Source organism: Podarcis tiliguerta (assembly GCF_965153285.1).
Source record: "Podarcis tiliguerta genome assembly, chromosome: 7".
Lineage (NCBI taxonomy): Eukaryota > Metazoa > Chordata > Lepidosauria > Squamata > Lacertidae > Podarcis > Podarcis tiliguerta.
This window is the reverse complement of record NC_139540.1, coordinates 627,913-648,423: the sequence shown is the minus strand read 5'-3', so window position 1 is coordinate 648,423 and position 20,511 is coordinate 627,913. Positions and strand designations below refer to the sequence as shown.

Genomic DNA, 20,511 nt, shown 5'->3' with positions numbered 1-20,511 from the left:
GCGCAGGAGATTTTTTCCAGTGTGTGTGTGTGTGTGTGTAACAGCCACTCAAGACAATCCATACGATGTACTACCTGGATTTCAACACAGACACCAGCCGCTTATTTCTGGTTGAAGAAACGCGTTTTATTGGGTGCCCACCCAGGGTCCTCTTCCCAAGGCTTTGTGGGTGACCGAAGGGATGGAGACGTTAAATAACAGCAAATGCATGGAGACGAGCGCCTGTCCGCCTGCCAGTCTGTGCATACATTCCCAGGGCAGTAGAGGCAGCGCAGCTCAGGCATCAGAGAGAGGTCCGCCCCACCGGCAGCCTGGGTCACTTGGGGGGCCGGTAGGCAATCTTCCTGCTCTTTAGAACGGACCACCTGTGCCGCTTCAGGTAGTAGATGAGGGGCAACAGCATACCCATAATCAGCATCATCTGGGGGGGGGGGGGGACAGCCGGGGGGGGGGGGCATAAGGTCACTTTTCTACAGAAAGATTTCAGAAATGAATCACTGGAGTCCCCACCCCCTGGCATTCCTCGGAGAGCAGCACACAGGCAGAAGGTTTCAGCAGGCCTGTTTGCGTGTTCCCAGACCTCCCACCGGCTCGCTCTCTGGGGGGAGCCAAGCCCCTGCCGCCTGGAGGGCTCCCTACCCCACGGGGAGAGGCAGACCCACCTTCAGGCCCATCCGCTTGCGGTGGTCGTGCTCCGGCTCCGCCGCCCACCGCAAGAAGGTGCAGACGTCCTTGGCAATCTGCGACATGGTGGCCGGGGTGCCTGCACAGGAGAGGGCAGAGGTTTCAGTCCTTTGTTTTTATTCTGCTGTGGGGCTCCACAACCGGCCCAAGGGAAGTCCTGCCCGGCCCCACTCACCATCCTCATACTCCAGGACCTCGTCGTAGATCGGGGGTGCCATGCCAATCGCCTCCCCAGGGAAGAAGGGGTTGTAATGAAGCCCCTCTCGCAAGCTCACACCGCCAGGTGGATCACAGTAGCCAGTGAGGAGGGAAAACACGTAGTCCTCACCTCCGTGCCTGGAAGGGAAAGGAGGCTCAAAACCACCAAAGGCGACTCGGCTCCTCCGCCGGGAATAGCACAAAACCGTGCCAGAGGCCACCCGCCTTAGTCCAGCCCTGGTTTGGGCAGCGTTACCTGGCATTGACGATGTAGCTGAGGTCGGGGGGCAACGCCCCGTTGTTTGCAGCTCGCGCTGCTTCGGGATTTGGGTAGGGCTTGGGAAAGTAATCCGAGAGCTTTCCGGGCCGCGTGAACATCTCGCCATCCTCATTGGGTCCGTCCAGCACCTCGGCCTAATGCGGGACATGCCAGACTTGAGTGCCAGAGTCCCAAGCCGCCCCAGGGAGCCAGGCTTCCCCCACTCCCAGTATGATCTGCTCTCACCCACCCGCCCTCCAATACCGCCGACCAAGCCATCCATAAAGCCAGCCAGCGCAGGAGAGCCCCTGAATCAGGGACCAGCTGCCAGCCACAGCATCCCCAGCCCCCGCCCCACTTCCCTGTGCCCCCCTCCCCACTCAAAGCCTACCTCTTCAGCCAGGGCCTTGGCTTCCGCTTCAGTGTGGCTGACACCAATAAGGTTGCGAAAGGCCAGGTACTCCATGCTGTGGCAAGCGGAACACACCTGCTTGTATACCTGGTAGCCGCGCCGGACGCTGGAGACAAGCCAAAGAAGGTTCTGGTGTGTTTCTAGCCCCCCTTCCAGTTATAACCCTCCTGTGACAGCTTACAACTAATAGAATATATCAAACAATATCTTAAAAATGAAAGACAAACCAAACTAAGTCAAACAATCAAAGATTGCAGCAGCCAATAAGGAGGATGAATGCAGGCAAGAGTTTTCCTTCCTTCTTGGAGGATTGGGGTGGTGGATAGGACACTCTGGGGCAGGGGTCAGCAACCTAAGGCCTATGGGCTGGAAGCAGCCCGCCGAGGTCGTTTGACCAACCCACGAGCCACCCCTGAATTGAGCTACCTGCTATCACGCTGTGCTAAACTGGCACGGCACAGCGATTCACTTCCATGGCGCCGAAAATCGCATCTGCGCAAACACAGACGCTGAAAATCACAGGTGCGCGATTCAGCCCGCAGAGGGATCTCCGTGGGACTGATCCGGCCCAGCCAAGATAAACCTTCCTGGCTCTGGGGCATCTTCTGGGAGCAAAGGCAATGGCACCTCTGCAAGGGAATGGGGGTGTTTCACCCACTGCTGAAAAAAGGGTACAGTCAGTGCCCGGGTTGGTGAAGGAAGGAGAGCACAAAGCAAGGCAGGGCAGGACTGTGTGGACTTGAGAGAGACAGCGGGGTCACAGTGACAGGGAATAAAGCAGCCTTGGCTTCCTGCTTGGGGAGAGGGTGGGAGACCCAGCAGGGAAGCGGCTCCAGCCTCCTCACTGAGGTACCACTGTACAGGCCTTGGTGGTCAAGGAAGGCCAAGGAGGTGGCAGGTCCCGGCAAGTGCCAGCTGCTGGAAGGGCGCTGACAGAGATGAACTTTAGTTCTGATCTGTACATCTCTTGGGCTGGGAAGAGGAAACAGAGCATGGGGGGGGGGGAGGGGAGGAGCTTGTGCTTGGTGTGAGTCATCCGACTGAGAAACCAAGACAGGGACGCGGGCACAGGGCAGCCACTGGCACAGCCAACACCACACACCTTCAACGGCTCCCTAGCAGGCTGCAAAGGGGAAGGGGTGCCCCAGTTCCCATAAATCTCCCCCCCCCCCGCTGCTCTGCCTCCCTCGCCACCTCTGCCCCGTCCGCACCTGCTGTGATCCAGGGACGACAGCATGCCGTTGTGACTCCAAGGGAAGTTGGGGGGGTGCAGCTCCAGCTCGCCGGCATTCACTGCGGTGTGGAGGGCCAGGGCCAGGCCTGCTCCGCCTGCCGTCAGCACCCCCAGCGTGGTCAGCGCCACCTTCTTGCCTCGGGAGAGACCTGCCAAGGAGGTCAGGGTGGCCTGGGGGGAAAGGACAACAGAGTGAACTCGTGGGCAGACCCTGGCTGGAGAGAAGTCGCGGCGACAACAGGAGGGGCTTCACCGAGGCCTTACAATAGCAAGACTTAGGCTCCTGTCGAGGACTTTGGCCTCGTATTGTTCTGTGAACCACCCTGAGACCTCCAGGTATAGGGTTAAATATGCCTCAGGTTGAGCATTTTCAGGTTACGCACTGCAGCAACCGGGAAGTAACAGAACGTGTTACTTCTGGGTTTCACTGCTCACACATGCGCAGACGCTCAAAATGACATCACGCGCATGCGCGGAAGTGGCGAATCGCGACCTGCGCAAACGTGGGTTGCATTTGCTTCAGGATGCGAATGGGGCTCTGGAACGGATTCCATTCCCATCCAGAGGTACTACTGTATACAAATTCTAATAATAATAATACAGTCATACCTTGGAAGTTGAATGGAATCGATTCCGGAGGTCTGTTCAACTTCCAAAATGTTTGGAAACCAGAGTGCAGCTTCTGATTGGCTGCAATCAGAAGCCACAGAAGCCGCGCCAGATGTTCAGCTTCCAAAAATCATTTGAAAACTGGAACATCCACTTCTGGTTTTCAATCGTTTGGGAGTCAAAACGTACAAGTTCCAAGGCGTTCAGCAACCAAGGTATGACTGTAATCGTAATAATCGTAATAATAATAATAATAATAATAATAATAATAATAATAATAATAAATAATAAAGCAGCCTCCCAAACACCACGTCAGACAATCCATTCATCTAATCTCATCTATACTGTGAGGGGGGAAAATTGTTAATCAGGGTCTAAACTACCTAAATGAATGAATGAATGAACGAATGAACTAGCAGCATCTCCCCAGCCGAAGACCTCTGCTCCTTTTAGCTGGGAGATACTGGGGGACCATAAATTGGGGCTTTCTGCATGGAAAGCAGGCAATCCTCTACAAGCCAAGAACATCCCTTGTGGGGGTGGAGGAAAGGGGACATGAAAGACAGCCTGAAAATGTTGTTACTGTATGGTTTTATACTTCTACATTATTGTAAACTGTTGTAATATATTTCTATGATACAGCACTATATAATTTTATAAGTAAAATAGATAAGGCTACAGGATGAGCAGCGCTACAACCATTAGGAGATGCCTCCATGTTCGTGGGGAGGGGGTCCCTTGCCAAAGTCCTTGTGCTGCATCCGGCAGGTGCAGAGGGATGCCTGAGCAGAGACCGCGAACAAGAACAGCAAGCAAACCCCAAGCACACCGTCTAGGCTTTGCGGCCAGAACCAACGCAAAACCCAGAGGTGACAAGAAGCTGCAGATCGACCTCTATTCCTGCAGCCTCCGCAGATGCCCCAAATTGCCAGCTCTGAAGCACACAAGCTGCACATCAGAATCCCAGAGAAGCTTCCACTCCCTACGGCCCTCGGGACCCAGCAGACCAGAGACCCGGACCCCCTTCTTGCCCTGCTTTGCGTGGTCCCCGTCCCCCCGCCTGGCTGCCCAGCTCCCTCGGTCTGCCACTCTCCAGGCGCATCCTGAGCAGGGCCGGATTTTGGTTTCTGGACCTAATAGGTATCTCAAGCCATTTGCACATGCAGAATGTAGGCAGCCTATATAAGAGATGAGCAGGCTGGCAGGCGGGGCCAGGACTTACATCAGAGGAGCTTACACAACACAAAACACTGCTGCCGTGTGCAGGTTTCATTTCAGGTGTTTCTACTCTTCTATTTTGGAAATGCACATCCAGTTTTTCCCCTTTAATTTTTTGGGGAGACCCTAAGCTAGAGCTTGTTTAGCTTCTACGTCCATCCTGCCCTGATCCCGAGAATCAGGCTGGCCCTCCGCTCCGCCTGCCCCGCTCCAGCCCGGCCAGGGCCTCCCCGCTGCAGCACCAGCCCTTCAGAGCCCTCTCGGCGGGCAGGGGGGGGGAGAGAAAGGCGGCCTCCTCCTCCTCCGCCTCCCCGGGAGAAAAGCCGGCCTGGCAGCGGGGTCGCGAGGCTCCCCGCCCCCGAGTCCTCAGCGCGACCTGCGGAACTCCCCGCCACGGGAAGGAGAGCGTCTCTCTGCCCCGCCCGCCCCCGGGACGCCTCTGCCGGAGCCCCGGGCGAGGGGCGTCGGGTGACCCCGCGGGGGACGCGGTGACCTTGGGCCGCCCCCGTCCGGGCGGGGCGGGGCCTCCGGGGGAGACGGGGCGGGGCGGGGGCGGCTCTTACCCGCGGGCGGGGCCCTCCGGGCAGGGGAGGCAGCAGGAGGCCCCCCCGGGATCGCGCCAGGCTCCGCGCCGCCACCGCCGCCGCCGCCGCCGCCATCTTGCAGAGGAGCCGGCCAGCCCAGCCGCCCACAAGGCACCGCGCGGCGGAAGGCGGTCGGGCGTCACTTCCGGAGGGGCGGGGCTCTCCGGCCTGAGGCGGAGACAGAGGCGGGGGGGGGCTCGGGAGGGAGGGATCAGGAGGGACCCTCAGGGGGCGTCTAGTCCAGCCCCGGCCAGGCTCTGCTTGGAGATCTCCCTTCCGCCGCCAGGCAGAAAGCCCCTCTGGATGTTCAGGCGGAATCTCCTTTCTTGCCACCCGAAGCCCCGGGTTCGAGTCCTGGGCTCCGCCGGGCGGGCGGCTCTCCTCGGCTCCTCTTTCCCAGCTCCTTCCGCCGCTCCTCGTCAGGCTGGGCTCCCGTCCCCTCCTGGTCTGGGTCGCCCTCGGAGCTGCGTGTTGGGGAGCCAGAGCATCCTCCACGCGCGGCGGAGCTCAGCTGGGGAACTCAGGTGCACTAAGAGAGGACCAGGCAAATTCATGGAGGAGAAGGAGGGGGCGAAGCAGTAATGCTGGGGGTCTGGCGGGTTTTCCCTCGGGGAGGCCGGACTCGACGGGTCCCCTTGGCCTGATCCAGCCGGGGCTCTTCTTCCTAGGCTCCTATGCCAGGCTTTTCTATTGTTCCCGGAAGTTCAGACTGCGTGTCACTCTTCATATCTGTAGCTCTATGGGGAGGGCGAAAGAATCCCCATAGAGCTATAAAAGTCAAGAGAGGGCCTTCTCCGCCTGCGGACGGGTCGTTTCCGCGTTGAGCTGGAGAGGCGCCGCTGAGTCTCTTCCTCAGCTGGAAGCGGGAGGGGGCCGCCCAACGACGACAGCCCTGCAGTGCGGCCCGCTTGGCGCCTCGCCCAGCTCCCGCCCCCCCCTTGGCGAGGAGCCGCTCTACAGCGCTTGCTATGTCCCCTCTAGGAAGGGCGTGCTCCGTCGCTTTAACCCCTTAATGACCCTCGTAGGGGTGGAAATGACAAAGCTAGACAGCATCTTAAAAAGCAGAGACATCACCTTGCCAACAAAGGTCTGTATAGTTCAAGCTCTGGTTTTCCCAGTAGTGATGTATGGAAGTGAGAGCTGGACCATCAAGAAGGCTGATAGCCAAAGAATGGATGCTTTTGAATTCTGGTGCTGGAGGAGACTCTTGAGAGTCCCATGGACTGCAAGAAGATCAAACCGATCCATTCTGAAGGAAATCAGCCCTGAGTGCTCACTGGAAGGACAGATCCTGAAGCTGAGGCTCCAGTTCTTTTGCCACCTCCTGAGAAGAGAAGACTCCCTGGAAAAGACCCTGATGTCGGGAAAGATGGAGGGCACAAGGAGAAGGGGACGACAGAGGACGAGATGGTGGGACAGTGTTCTCGAAGCTACCAGCATGAGTCTGACCAAACTGCGGGAGGTGGTGGAAGACAGGAGTGCCTGGCGTGTTCTGGTCCAGGGGGTCACAAAGAGTCGGACACGACTAAACAACAAGGGGTGGAAAAGGAGCCCAGCCAGCTGCCTTCTAGACCCAGCTGCCCATCCACCTCAGTACTGCTGACACTGACCGGCAGCAATGGCTCTCCAGGGCTTCAGGCGGGAGCCTCTCACCTTCCCCAGCCCCTCCTTTTCTTGTACATGAAAAGGGGGTCAGTGGGGTCGGTATGTGCTGCTTCTAAGCCTTGCCTTGCAGCCCCAACCCTCTGCTCCCTCAGCGCAGGCTGGCAGAGGCACAGGGAGAAATCTGCCCAGGAGCAGCTGAGGCTCTTGCCCAAGGGCCACCCGGGTGCCTGGCACCTTAGGCTGAAGGGCAGGTGCACATTCCTGGCCCAATTCAAAGTGTGTAGTGGCTTCCTGTCTGTGAAATGCTCTCCCCCAGGGAGTTTTGTCTGACACCTTCATTATATGCCTTTAGACGCTAGGCAAAAACGTTCTTCCACTAGGCCTTGGGCTGAATAACATTTGATACCCTTTTAAATGTGTGTGTGTGGGTACTGGTTTGTTTTGTTCTTTTTTTATAGAGTGAGAGAATCTTGTATTTTTCTGTTGTGAACCACCCTGAAATCTATGGAGGAAGGGCAGTATACAACTTTGATTAATAAATAACAAAATAAAATAAAAATATCTAAGCTGTATACAATGTAAAATCAACCAGTATCATTAGAACAAAACCCAGTATCATTACAACAAAAAACCATGAAACCAGTGAAACTGCAGCAGTATAAAAGCATGCCCTGCCACGTCCAGCCACATCTGCAGGGTCAAAGATGCCCCCCCCCCCCCGTTATAACGGGACCAGCTGCTGCTTTGCTTTACTCTTTTAGTACATCTTAAGTGCAAGGTTATGGATTATATTTTGAATTGTTAGCAGACGCCCCAAGAGCTGTGTTTCTGGTGAGAAGTCTGGATGAAAATAAGTGCAAGCACTGTATCAAAATCTTTTGTCTTTATTTTTATTTAAAGATTGTACACAGCTACTCTCCCTAACCTCCTCCCCCCCCCTCAATATCATCTTGCATTGCTAACATCAGAGCTGGTTCTTGGCCCCATGTGGTCCACATGCAAGCTGAAGCCACCGAGAAAAGGACCAGCCACACCCCAGGCTGGCGTCCTGCCCCGAGAGCCACACTCATGACTTAAAGCAGGGCCACCACAAAAGAACCAGGATCCAGTTACCCCAGCCCAAGCTCCCCCTCTCCTGCAAGCTCTGAGCAGCTGCCCAGCCTGCCCCACACCCAGAACTATGAACCGTGGCTGCAGCTGCCGCAGACGTCAAATCCCACAAGACCAGGATACTCCCCAAGCAGGCATCCCCTACAGCCTTCCAGCTGATGGCTTCAGGAGGCCTCTCGCCTCTGCCCCAGAGTTTCACATTTCTGAAATCACAGTGGCACCCAGCAGGATGGAAGGGAAGTCTCCCCTGGCTGCCCCAGGGAAGTCCAAAGTAGATTGGGGCAGGCCCATTCAAGCACAGAGGCAGCGTCAGGGGGCTACTTCCAGAAAAGCACATTCCAGAGTAGAAGCCAGCAGGGGTAGACAAAGATGGCGATGAAGGGGAAGACGATGGAGCCGTAGAGGTGGTGGTCCAACAGCCCTTCCGCAATCGCCTGCAAGAAGCGCTGCCAGCCCTCCAGCAGGGAGATGGGGTACTCAATGAGTTCCTGGTACAGGAAGATGCAGAAGAGAAGTGTGGCCGCTGGCGTGACCAGGACCAGCAGCACAGCGTAGAGGTACCTGGGGAGGAAACGGGGAAAGAAAACTCTGGGCTCCTGCGGGCACACGGGCAGGGGCAGGCCCGAAAGGGCAGGATGTATTGTGGGTTTTGTTGTTAAAATTTGCATGCCACCCTTTGTCTGTAGATCACAGGGCCGTTCACAATATAGAAGTACAAGATAATTCCTAGATTTTGCGCTGCCATGATGGATATTCGTCAAAGGGTGGTTTGCGCCACAAACTAGACCCCAAATGCAAGACCTGTGCTCCTTCACGCTCCCTCTCTTATAGTCACTTTTAACCGTTTGTCCTTGTTTCTATCTTTTTAAGTTATGTATGATATCACTTTTTAACTACTAGTTTTTATCCCTTACCTGATTTAAGTCTTACGCATTCTGTTTATCAGTATTTTTTATCTTATGCAGGTCTGTGACCAAAATAAAGTTTGATACCAATACTGAGGAACAAAAACAAACCGAGAACCCCCACCTTCCTAAAGCAACCGTTCCTTCTTCAGCCATGGACAGGGTTGAAACACCCACCGCCCTGAAGGACAGGACCAAGGGTCCAGGGCCACAAATTCGAAAAGCTGAGAAGCTTGCCTGGGGGACACACGCCCCACCCCTAAATTCCATAACACCCCCCACAGAAGGATAATGGGGAGGACTCTATTCCTGCAAAGCACCTTTGGGACAAGAGTCCTATTTGTATCTCCATTTTGAAACTAAGGCCAAACGCATCATCCTGATGTGGGCAGCTCTGCTTTGCGTCTCCTGAGGAAGCCCGACATACAGAAACAAGTTTGGCTCTGCCAAGCGATTGCCTCCTTGCTTCTTGCTCTGGAGAGGCCCCTGGCTTTCCCCGCAAGGAACTGGCCCAGAAGGGGGGGAACACGGCCACTTCATTAGGCCAGGGATGGGGAGGCTGCAAGTGCCCAACTGAGGCCGTTAGGCTACAGCTGCCACCTTCCCTGATGTGTTGGCTGCAGCTGAGGGCAGCTGCGAACTCCCAGCAACACGGAAAGGCCTCTGTCTCCCTTTGTAGCTGGAGGACAGAGCTCAGGGGGAGGAGTGGCAAGGAGACGCCCCGCCATCTGCCCTGGGCAATTCTGGTGACCCCTGTCCTTTGCAGCCCAGTTCTTGTGGGGAGGGGGCAGAGAGGGAAGCAGGAAGCAGCCCCAGGGCGTACGTACTTGGGCCCCGTGGGCTGGACAAGGGCAGCGACGGGCACCATGGTGACGGCCAGCAGGAAGCCCAGGGAGAAGTTGATGAGGGCGATGCAGCCCAGCTGCATGGCCAGGTAGAGGAGCGAGACCAGCTTCAGCGTCATCCAGCCACGGTCGCTTCCCGAGCCCGTCAGGACCCTGCGGGGCAGAGAGACAGAACCGGTCTGCAGGCGGCACAAGCGCAGCCCCTTGGAAAGAAGAGCAGCAGCAGCAGCAGCCCGGCCCTTGGCCCAGAGAGCGCCGGGCAATCAGGCACCCCTTGAAGCTCTACATGTCTCGCCCTCTCCCTGCTTTGTGCCGGGACAGGCAAGCGTCGCACCAGGGCCCCCACCTGGCCTGGCCGTCTCCTCCCCTCCCTCCCCGTCACCTGTGCGTGTTGTGGGGCAACGCCAGCCCCGCCACGTAGATGGCAATGACCGTCAGCACCACAGCCTCCGACTCCGAGACGGGGAAGTGCTGCGTGGCCACCTGCTGCCCCAGGATGGGCACGAAGTAGAGGGCGAGCCCCGTGGCGTGGCAGATCAGCAGCGGGGGCACCAGCGTCAGCAGGCTGGGCTTGGGCTCCTGGGTGAGAGAGGAGGGCGGAGGGGTCAGCAGAAGGGCCCCCTCCCTGGATGGGGAGGCCAGGAGTCGCGGCTAAGGCTGGGGGGAGTTTGGGGGGGGGACAACCCCACCCTTTCCCCAAAGAAGAGCTCATTGTGCATTTGGGGATCTCTGCTGGAACAAGAGCAGCATGCTCAATTAGGAAATCGTTTCTTTGTAGTTAAAATAATTTCTTCTGATCTGACTTTGCCCCACGTGGGTTTTTTTGAAATGCTCAGAGGAAATCTGATTGGTTCTTACGAACACTGTGTAAAAAGTTCTTTTGTGAATAAAACGACCTGGGCCGAGGAGTGGAAAGGAATTATTATTATACGTACCCCTCCCAGCCTCGTGTGTATCTTATTAATCAAAGTCCAATCCTTCCTTTACTTTGGAAACACTACACTGCCATGTGCTGGAAGCAGCCAGTGTGAGAGGACTGACCGTTCCAGGAGCAGACAAGCAGCACCCATGTTTTTTTCGGGGGGGGGGTGCAGGATTGCAGGAATGGGCTGTGCAGGGCTCCAGGGTGACTTCATGAGGCGAGCAATGCCCATGCAGGTCCTTTCCCGCCACCGAGTCCCTTCTCCGCCCCCTCCCCAGGGACCCCGCCACTCCCCGCCACATCATCTCACCTCCAGAACAACAGGACTAGGACCTTGGTCTCCGTCGCAGAGCCGGTCATCTGGGTCCACGTCGTAGCGGCTCAGCTTCATCCACAGGTCCAGAGCGTGAAGAGGAAGGAGGAGTCAAGGGAAAGGCAGGACCTCAGAGGATGCGATGAGCCAAGCCAGGAACTCCCCTCACCCAAATCCAAGGGGACACCAACCAGACACCCCCTCCCCAAGTATCCAGAGGAGCACCAAGGGGGGTGGCCTTCCAGGGTCTAGCTAAGGCGATGCCAGGGAACCTAGCACCCCTCAACCTCTTGTCGGAACACCTCTGGCATTTGCCAGAGCTCTGCTGAGATGAATGACAAGTGGAGGGAGAAGCACAGGGCAGAGTGAGGCTGAGCCTGGCCAGCCAGAAACAGGGGGCACCCAAGGGAGGCCTCTCGCCCACTGATGGGGGCTGCGGCAAACCAGGGCTGCTCCTGAAGGGCTTGGCTGCCAGGCCTATGGGCCGCAGTTGCTGCATGGAAGAGAGGAGTCCAGAGGGTTAAGCTGCGCTTGCTGAAATTCTTCCTTCTGGCACAGGAGCAACATTGCACAAGGACGCTGTCCGGCTGAAGGGTAGGGCTGGCAGCCTGGCACCATGGAAGTCTGCTCAGGCCACCTTCCCAACAGGGGATGCCCCAGGCCTATCAGCTTCTGTTCATCCTCGCAGCTGGTCAGGGCAGAAGCTCCAGAGCCTGTCCCGTCCTCTGGCTCCCAAGAGGTACAGAAAAAGCCACCCTCAGGCCAGAGGAGCCTCGAGTTGGGCTCCCAAGCGCCTCCCTGCAAGGCCCCAGCGCCTGGTGGTCAGAGGGAGCCTCTCCTGGAGACAGACACCATCAGTCCGCCTGCTTCCTGGGGAGTCCTCCACTAGGTGGCCCCACAGCTGGGCTCCTCAAGTGGAAGTTTCTCCTCTGACCCTGCCCTGGATCCCAACTCAGAAGCAGCAAGAGACAGAAACTCCCCCCGGACCCCCTCCCTGCTCCCCACCCAGAGGAGGAGGAGGATATCTTGAGGACCAGGATGAGGATGAGGAACCCGAAGGCCGGCATGTAGAGCCCGATGGAGACGAAGCGGGAGAGAGACGGGAGCAGGTAGAAGAAGTACGACTGGTGGAGGCGCTCCAGCAGGTTGTTCAGCTTCCGGAACATTCCCTCCAGGGTCCTGGGGAAGGCAAGCGACGGGGTGAGAGGCAGAATTCTTGGAGGAGGAGAGGGCTATGGATGGCTACTGGCCAGGATGGCTCTGCTCTGCATCCACAATCAGAGGTGGCAGGGCTTCTGAGAACAGGAAGGGAGAGAGCAGCTCCTGGGTTCGAATCCTGCTTGTGGCCTTCTTCCCCTTGGGGCATCTGGTTGGCCACTGGGAGAACAGGAGGCGGGACTAGAGGGGCTCTTCTTTGACCTGAACCAACAACCAGGCCCCACTTCTGCTCTCATGGAACCTCCAAGCCCAGAGGCAGTCTCCCGGGGATTCCTAGGTTTTCAGGGGCATTCTGCCACTGGGAAAGCAGGATGCCAGACTAGAGGGCCTCTTCTTTGGCCTGATCCAGTACCCATGCTCTTCTGACGTTCGCCTCCCCCTCCTGAGGCCAGTGTGGGCGTATCCCAACCCTTCTCGGCTTCCACACAGGCCAAGGTCTGCTCCCCAAACAGGGTCCTTCGCACCCATGCCCTGCCAAGGCCGCCTACTCACGTGCCAACCATGCCCATGTCAAACTTGTACTGGCGGAAGCTGTTGATGCCGCGCAGGGTGATGGCCTCGATGTGGTAGCGCAGGAAGAGCCCGTGGTCCCCCTGCGGCCGGCCGGAGCCCTGCTTGAGCACCATCAGAAGCATCGTCTGCAGAGAGTGGACGAAGGCCGGCAGGGAGTCCCAGTCGGTCCGCTGCAGCTGGAGGGGAGCGGAGAGGGGACTCAGGACAATTGGCCCAAAGCAGCTCCCTGCCCTCACGACCCAGGAGCTGAGCAACCCACCCCACGGGCAGGGAAAGAGGCAAGGCCGGAGCCTCCCCTCCAGCCAGCTGGGGCTGCTTCCCTCGCAGGCCTTTGCCTAGGGGGCTCTGGGCAGGGCCCAAATGGCCTCCCCCTCCCCACCTACCTTGCCCTGAATGGTGCAGAGCAGCCCGTTCTTCTGGCAGAAGGAGTAAAAGAGGTTGACGAGGTCCAGGTTGGGCAGCTGCCCGTTCAGCCCCTCCACGGCCACGTCAAAGCTGGTGATGACGTCACTGCTCAGCTCCAGGGAAATGGCGGCCTGGATGGCTCCTGCCCGGCCCAACATCCCTGACGAGTGCACCTCTGCGGGGGGAGAGAAAGGATGGCCCCAGGCTGCTAAAATAAAAGCCAATGAGGGGGATGGCCACTCACATCACAGGGTTGGGGGCGCTGCCCTTCATTCCCAGAGGACGGGAGCCAGTCGTTCTGCGACTGGGCAGGGCAGAAGCCTGGGGGGCGTGCGTTGGGAGACGAGCCTTTCTGGCTGGATAACAGGACCCTGGAAGAGCTGGCTGGGTGAAGGGACGTTGGGGGTCTGGGCCAGGCCTGGGGAATGCAGGCAGAGGAGACAGCGGAAGAACTGGCAGGGAGACACATGGGGGCCGCTCTGGAGAAACAAGAGGAGGGAGGAAGCCACTTCCCTCCCTCCCCCCCAGCAGCTCCAGGCAGACTCCCCCAGGCAGCGCCCTCTCACCTGTGACGTTGACATCATGATACGCCTCCAGCCAGGCCTCCATCCCAATCAGGTCGTGCTCGTTCACCAGGAAGATGATGTCTTTGGCCCAGTAGATCTGACCTAGGACAGAGGGGAAGCTCAGCAGCCCCCGTGAACCCCCTGGGCAGGCCCAGCACCGGCACACATCACCCCCCCCCCAAGGAAGCAACGGGCAGAGCCAGTTCTTTCCTCCCAGCCAGGGGAAGGGACACCAGGGAGGAAGCTGGATCCTACCCCGTCTCTTTCTAAGAAATTTCATGCATTACAGTTCCGGGCAGGTTGAGATACGGAAAACCCAGATTTAAACTTGCAGAAATGCAAATGAGCCTATTTGGCCTGGATTCCACTCCTCCATTTTTGGGGAAACAAAGAGAGGGGAACAGGGCACAACACCCCCTGACTACACATCTCTAGCTTAGCCGCGATCAGCTGAAGGATCTCAAAAGCCCCCCCTCCCAGCTCACCTCGGAAGTGGGAGGCCAGCGCCAGCATCAGCCCCACGGCCTGGTTGTTCTGCTGCCCCTCACTGCAGGGGACGCTCAGCACCAAGGACTCCGTACTGGCTGCCCGGGGAGCCCGCAGGATCCCATAGACGTTGGTGCCCTTGACCATCTGCAAAGTAAGGGCAGCTGAGGGTTCATCTCCCCAGCAGCGGAACAGCCGCACTGCCGCCCACCCACCTGCCCACGGAGGAGCCAGGAAGCCCAGCACCTACGTATCTCTCTCGCATCTCATCCGGGAAGGGCAGCGTGCGGGAGAAGGACTGCTTGTACACCTCCAGGCCCAGGTTCCACATGGTCTTCTCCAGCCAGGCCACTGGCATGCCCCTGGGGAGAGAGGAAGGGGCACCAGGGGGGGGCGGGTGAGCGCCCAGCTCTCCTCTTCTGCTCCACCAGCTTTTACAGCAATGCCCCCCTTGAGGAGGGAGGGGGTATCGACCAGGTGGCAGAAGGACCAGTTAGGAAATCATCTGCATTACACTATAATAATAATAATAATAATAATAATAATAATAATATTTATACCCCACCCATCTAGCTGGGTTTCCTCCGCCACTCTGGGTGGCTCACAGCACATATCAGAACATACTCAAACATCATTCCTTAAAAACTTCCCTATACAGGGCTGCAGGGGGACGCGGGTGGCGCTGAGGTCTAAACCACAGAGCCTAGGGCATTGGTATCCCAATCACCTTCTAAATCTGGCCCGTGGATGGTCCGGGAATCAGCATGTTTTTACATGAGTAGAATGTGTGCTTTTATTTAAAATGCATCTCTGGGTTACTTGTGGGGCATAGGAATTTGTGCATTTCCCCCCGCAAAATATAGTCTGGCCCCCCACAAGGTCTGAGGGATAGTGGACCGCCCCCCTGCTGAATAAGTTTGCTGACCCCTGGCCTAGGGCTTGCCAATCAGAAGGTCAGCGGTTCGAATCCCCGCAACGGGGTGAGCTCCCGTTGCTCGGTCCCAGCTCCTGCCAACCTAGCAGTTCGAAAGCACTTCAAAGTGCAAGTAGATCAATAGGTACCGCTCTGGCAGGAAGGTAAACGGCGTTTCCGTGCGCTGCTCTGATTCGCCAGAAGCGGCTTAGTCCTGCTGGCCACATGACCCGGAAGCTGTACGCCGGCTCCCTCGGCCTATAGAGCGAGATGAGTGCCGCAATCCCAGAGTCGGCTACAGTTGGACCTAACTGTCAGGGGTGTTGTTGTTGTTGTTTAGTCGTTCAGTCGTGTCCGCCTCTTCGTGACCCCCTGGACCAGAGCACGCCAGGCCCTCCTGTCTTCCACTGCCTCCTGCAGTTTGGTCAGACGCATCTTTGTAGCTTCGAGAACACTGTCTAACCATCTCATCCTCTGTCGTCCCCTTCTCCTTGGGCCCTCCATCTTTCCCGACATCAGGGTCTTTTCCAGTGAGTCTTCTCTTCTCATGAGGTGGCCAAAGTATTGGAGCCTCAGCTTCACGATCTGTCCTTCCAGTGAGCACTCAGGGCTGATTTCCTTAAGAATGGATGCATTTGATCTTCTTGCAGTCCATGGGACTCTCAAGAGTTTCCTCCAGCACCATAATTCAAAAGCGTCAATTCTTCGACGATCAGCCTTCTTTATGGTCCAGCTCTCACTTCCATACATCACTACTGGGAAAACCATAGCTTTTACTATACGGACCTTTGTTGGCAAGGTGATGTCTCTACTTTTTAAAATGCTGTCTAGGTTTGTCATCGCTTTCCTCCCAAGAAGCAGGCGTCTCCTAATTTCGTGGCTGCTGTCACCATCTGCAGTGATCATGGAGCCCAAGAAAGTAAAATCTCTCACTGCCTCCATTTCCTCCCCTTCTATTTGCCAGGAGGTGATGGGACCAGTGGCCATGATCTTCGTTTTTTTGATGTTGAGCTTCAGACCATATTTTGCACTCTCCTCTTTCACCCTCAATAAAAGGTTTTTAAATTCCTCCTCACTTTCTGCCATCAAGGTTGTGTCATCTGCATATCTGAGGTTGTTGATATTTCTTCCAGCAATCTTAATTCCGGCTAGGGATTCATCCAGCCCAGCCTTTCGCATGATGAATTCTGCATATAAGTTAAATAAGCAGGGAGACAATATACAGCCTTGTCGTACTCCTTTCCCAATTTTGAACCAATCAGTTGTTCCATATCCAGTTCTAACTGTAGCTTCTTGTCCCACATAGAGATTTCTCAGGAGACAGATGAGGTGATCAGGCACTCCCATTTCTTTAAGAACTTGCCATAGTTTGCTGTGGTCGACACAGTCAAAGGCTTTTGCATAGTCAATGAAGCAGAAGTAGATGTCTTTCTGGAACTCTCTAGCTTTCTCCATAATCCAGCGCATGTTTGCAATTTGGTCTCTGGTTCCTCTGCCTCTTCTAAATCCAGCTTGCACTTCTGGGAGTTCTCGGTCCACATACTGCTTGAGCCTTCCTTGTAGAATTTTAAGCATAACCTTGCTAGCGTGTGAAATGAGTGCAATTGTGCGGTAGTTAGAGCATTCTTTAGCACTGCCCTTCTTTGGGATTGGGATGTAGACTGACCTTCTCCAATCCTCTGGCCACTGCTGAGTTTTCCAAACTTGCTGGCATATTGAGTGTAGCACCTTAACAGCATCATCTTTTAAAATTTTAAATAGTTCAGCTGGAATACCATCACTTCCACTGGCCTTGTTATTTGTAATGCTTTCTAAGGCCCATTTGACTTCACTCTCCAGGATGTCTGGCTCAAGGTCAGCAACCACACTACCTGGGGTGTACCTTTACCTTTATACAGGGCTCCCTTCAGATGTCTTCTAAAAGACAGACAGTTGTTTATTTCCTTGACATCTGATGGGAGGGCGTTCCACAGGGAGGGTGGCACCACCGAGAAGGCCCTCTGCCTCTGCATTTGAGAACCTGCGTATTTTACATCATCTGCATGTTTGTTGAGAACCCTGTTCTCAACCTCTGATATTTCTGCTTTTATAAAGGAAAAATCTTGCACTGTCTCCATAAGAAATCTAGGCTTGGGTTTGGGTGGACCTTCAATGGAATGAAACACTCAACACTGACAATCTATTCTTCACTATAAAAGGTAAAGGTAAAGGTACCCCTGCCCGTACGGGCCAGTCTTGACAGACTCTAGGGTTGTGCGCCCATCTCACTCAAGAGGCCGGGGGCCAGCGCTGTCCGGAGACACTTCCGGGTCACGTGGCCAGCGTGACATTGCTGCTCTGGCGAGCCAGAGCCGCACACGGAACGCCGTTTACCTTCCCGCCAGTAAGCGGTCCCTATTTATCTACTTGCACCCGGAGGTGCTTTCCAACTGCTAGGTTGGCAGGCGCTGGGACCGAGCAACAGGAGCTCACCCCGCCGCGGGGATTCGAACTGCCGACCTGACGATCGGCAAGTCCTAGGCGCTGAGGCTTTTACCCACAGCACCACCCGCGTCCCAACATTCTTCACTATATAAGGGTTTAAAGAGGAGGCAAGGCTTACCCACGCATCGAAAACGTATGCGCAGAATGCTCACTTTCTATTGCCATTGTTAAGAGATTGGAAGACAGTTGCCAAGGTGTGCCAAGGCCAACCCACCGGGGGCAGAAAGACCCTAAACTGCACTGGGGGCAAAACTGCTTCTTCCCTTTGATATCCCACTCCTGGCAGAATGGAAGACTTTCCTTCTTGTAGAGTCAGGGAGTGTCGGAGTTTCTCTGAACCTGATGGGCAAGACCCTGGCTCAGCAATGCTGGGGGTGGCACCAAAATGCCCGCTCTGAGCCACTGGGTTCATCTGGGGGGCGACTGCAGAGGCCCGAGAGTGCCAGCCCCCCGCACAGCCCTGGACGCACTCGGGGTGCAGCCCAGAAGGTCCTCCCAAGCCCCTCACTCACCCCGCCTTCTTCTTGTGGCCGGCAAACTCCCGGGCGTAGGAGAGGGCGCGCTCCCCGTGGACGAAATGCTCCTCCACCATGGTGGAGCCCATGGCGTTCTCCGACATGTAGATGCGCAGCGTGAAAGGGTGGAAGGCCAAGCCCAGGAACCAGCCCAGCCCCGCCAGGAAGCTGATGATGCTGCGGAGAGAAGGAGAGGGAGGCCGTTGGAGGGGGGGGCAGGGGGGCTGTGCCCCACGGAAGCCCCCCGAGGTCTGGCCACGACGCTACTTGTTGTTAGCCGCCCTGAGCCCAGCTTTGGCTGGGGAGGGCGGGGTATAAATTAAATTTATTATTGTTATTATTATTACTCACCAGAGCGGGGTGTTGAGGCGCAGCAGGAGGCGGGAGAGGGCCCGCCGGCGGTAGGGGTCCGAGAGCAGCCCCATGGCCGCGCAGAGCTCTCAGGGCCCTGGGGGGCAGAGAAGGGGGGCAACGCCATTAACAACAACAGCAATAATAGCAATAAGAACAGCAACCACCCCCACCCCCCCTTCCCCGTTTCATTGGGCTCAGACCTGACAGGGACCTGGGTTCGAATCCCGCTCCCTCTCCGCCGCCCCCCCCGCCCGGCCTTCCTCGCCGGGCCAGACAGGCGGGACGAGGACCCCCCCCAAGGGGCGGGGGAGGTGGGCGGGGAAAACGGGCCCCGCACCCACCGTCCTCGCGGGGCTCCTTCCGGGGCGGCCGAGCGCACGCGAGCAGCGAGAGGAGCCGGCCAGAGCGGCTCCCGGGGGGCCCTGGCGAGGGGAAGCGGAAGAGCGAGCGCGGCGAGGGCCCGCCGGAAGTCCCGCCTCCGGAACGGCTGCTCTAGCCCGCTGCGGAGTCTATGGTCTGGCGGCGCTTCCGGGCCCAAGAAGGTCGCGCTCTCTCTCTCGAGGGGAGGTCACAAGAGGTCCTCCGAGCATGTGCAGAGTGCACCTGGGGCCTCTCTCGCCAAGGGAAGCAGTGGTTCCTTCCCTGCAGAGACCCGCTTCCAACTCTCATTCTCCGCCTGGGGGGTTGTAATTTCATTCAGTGTGACCCTCACAAGGCCGTCTGGAAGCCGGATCCTGGCCCCAGACCGGCTGTGGCGCCCCCCCCCGGCCAGGGCCAGAAGGGGCTGCATGGAAAAGGCCCCCTCTGCTCCCCCTGGCCCCCTCCCTGGGGCCTCTGGTCTTCCAGGCTGTGTCCTGGGCCGAGTCTGGCAGGGCAGAGAGGGGGACTTGCTCAAGGGCAAGCGCAGGAAGCCCCCCTGGAGCCCCAGGCCAGATCCCCCCCCCCCTCGTTTGATGGCGCAGCAGACAGGTCTTCTCCACAAGAGCAGCTCCTCTCAGGGACAGGCCCGTCATGCTGCCACCAACAGGGATCACCTGAGCATCCATGTTTTTCTAGCCCACAGCCTCCACTGTGCAGGCCATGCTCAGTCCCTGCTGGCATCTCCAGGTGGGGCTCGGAAAACTCCTGCCTGACACCCCAGAGATCCACTGAGCCTGAGGCAGCTTCCCACATGGCCACTTTCTGCTCCTGCAAGCAGGACACGTGGCCTCCAAGGCCTTTGCTGGGAAATGTTGCAGCTCACTCAGCCTGGCCACGGCTCTTACATCTATTATCTGCTGACTGTGGTACCTCCGTGGCACAGCAACAGTCCTCAGACCACGTGGGATGGGGCTGTGCTGGTGCCCCTCCTTGAGGTTAACCCCTTTCCCCCGAAGCTTGTGACTGGCATGTGCCCCTCGCCTGACCCCAGGGCCACTGAAGGGGCTCCTGCCCAGGCTAGCCCCCTCTTCACTTGCATTCTTCCATGTGGGCTGCAAGCAAAGCATGAGGTTGGAAGGGCCCAAGAAGTGACCACCTCCCCCCACCTGCCCAGGGCAGAACCAGTCACCCACCATGCCGGCCAAGAGCCAAAAGGACCTGCAGAGAGAAGCCGGGGTGCCTGTGTCATGCTGCAGGCACCATCCTGTGCAAAGAGCACATGGCACAAACACTTGCCAACCTTGGTGGGCACTCAATGTGGATGGGCTGTTTCTGAAGAGAAGTGGAGTGGAAGTTATAGCATATGCTTTGCTAGATCTCCTATCCAGCGTTAGAAACCAACCAGGCACCAGGCATGTTTTGCAACTGGTACGAGTCCAACTGCAGCGACCATGTGGAGACCATCTGGTGAATGAGGAAAGCCAAATGTCACTTAGAGAAGGATCTGAAATATTTTCCTTGAAGCTTGAATCTGTTTTATTCTGGATTGTTTTTTTAATGTGTTGTAAACTGCTTTGAGATTTATTATTTAAAATATAAAGTGGTATATAAATTAGGGTCTAAACCACTGAGCCTCTTGGGCTTGCTGATCAGAAGGTTGGTGGTTCGAATCCCCGCTACGGGTTGAGCTCCTGTTGCTCTGTCCCAGCTCCTGCATACCACGGTGGCAACCCTAACCTAGGTTTAAGGTGCCGTTTGGGCAATTTGATTACGCAGGCATGCTTTTCCTCTGAGAGTGC

General features: G+C 56.9%; 2 protein-coding genes across 3 annotated transcripts; both read right to left on the bottom strand.

Moving 5' to 3' along the window:
* Window positions 1–101: 101 nt before the first annotated feature.
* On the bottom strand, window positions 102–5,319 carry CYC1 (cytochrome c1). Its single transcript, XM_083449082.1, has 7 exons — window positions 5,178–5,319; window positions 2,765–2,958; window positions 1,533–1,659; window positions 1,139–1,296; window positions 860–1,020; window positions 663–763; window positions 102–421 (listed from the first exon to the last, which is right to left on the bottom strand). The coding sequence occupies exons 1-7, from the start codon at window positions 5,271–5,273 to the stop codon at window positions 317–319; spliced, it is 942 nt and encodes a 313-aa protein (XP_083305208.1). The 5' UTR covers window positions 5,274–5,319; the 3' UTR covers window positions 102–316.
* Window positions 5,320–7,667: 2,348 nt separating this feature from the next.
* Window positions 7,668–18,815, bottom strand: GPAA1 (glycosylphosphatidylinositol anchor attachment 1). Of its 2 annotated transcripts, none has more exons than XM_083449040.1 (13): window positions 18,694–18,815; window positions 18,350–18,446; window positions 17,996–18,175; window positions 14,337–14,448; window positions 14,086–14,233; window positions 13,601–13,702; window positions 13,013–13,209; window positions 12,609–12,805; window positions 11,924–12,077; window positions 10,896–10,991; window positions 10,046–10,242; window positions 9,646–9,816; window positions 7,668–8,474 (listed from the first exon to the last, which is right to left on the bottom strand). In XM_083449040.1, the coding sequence occupies exons 2-13, from the start codon at window positions 18,421–18,423 to the stop codon at window positions 8,231–8,233; spliced, it is 1,872 nt and encodes a 623-aa protein (XP_083305166.1). In that variant the 5' UTR covers window positions 18,424–18,446; window positions 18,694–18,815; the 3' UTR covers window positions 7,668–8,230. The 2 variants fall into 2 exon arrangements, with proteins under 2 accessions (XP_083305166.1, XP_083305167.1); XM_083449041.1 differs by having other exon boundaries at window positions 18,553–18,745.
* Between the last annotated feature and the right edge of the window lie 1,696 nt (window positions 18,816–20,511).

Bases quoted from the DNA above. Each gene is read 5' to 3' on its own strand.
- GPAA1 (XM_083449040.1), bottom strand. From the start codon at position 18,423: ATGGGGCTGCTCTCGGACCCCTACCGCCGGCGGGCCCTCTCCCGCCTC. The intron at 12,078-12,608 runs GTGAGTAGGCGG...TGCCTTCCCCAG, and splicing joins GACATGGGCATGGTTGGCAC to GACCCTGGAGGGAATGTTCC. The intron at 9,817-10,045 runs GTGACGGGGAGG...TCTGCCCCGCAG, and splicing joins TTGCCCCACAACACGCACAG to GGTCCTGACGGGCTCGGGAA.
- CYC1 (XM_083449082.1), bottom strand. From the start codon at position 5,273: ATGGCGGCGGCGGCGGCGGCGGTGGCGGCGCGGAGCCTGGCGCGATCC. The intron at 2,959-5,177 runs GTAAGAGCCGCC...CTTTCCCCCCAG, and splicing joins CCGGAGGGCCCCGCCCGCGG to GCCACCCTGACCTCCTTGGC. The intron at 1,660-2,764 runs GTGCGGACGGGG...GCTTGTCTCCAG, and splicing joins TCGTCCCTGGATCACAGCAG to CGTCCGGCGCGGCTACCAGG.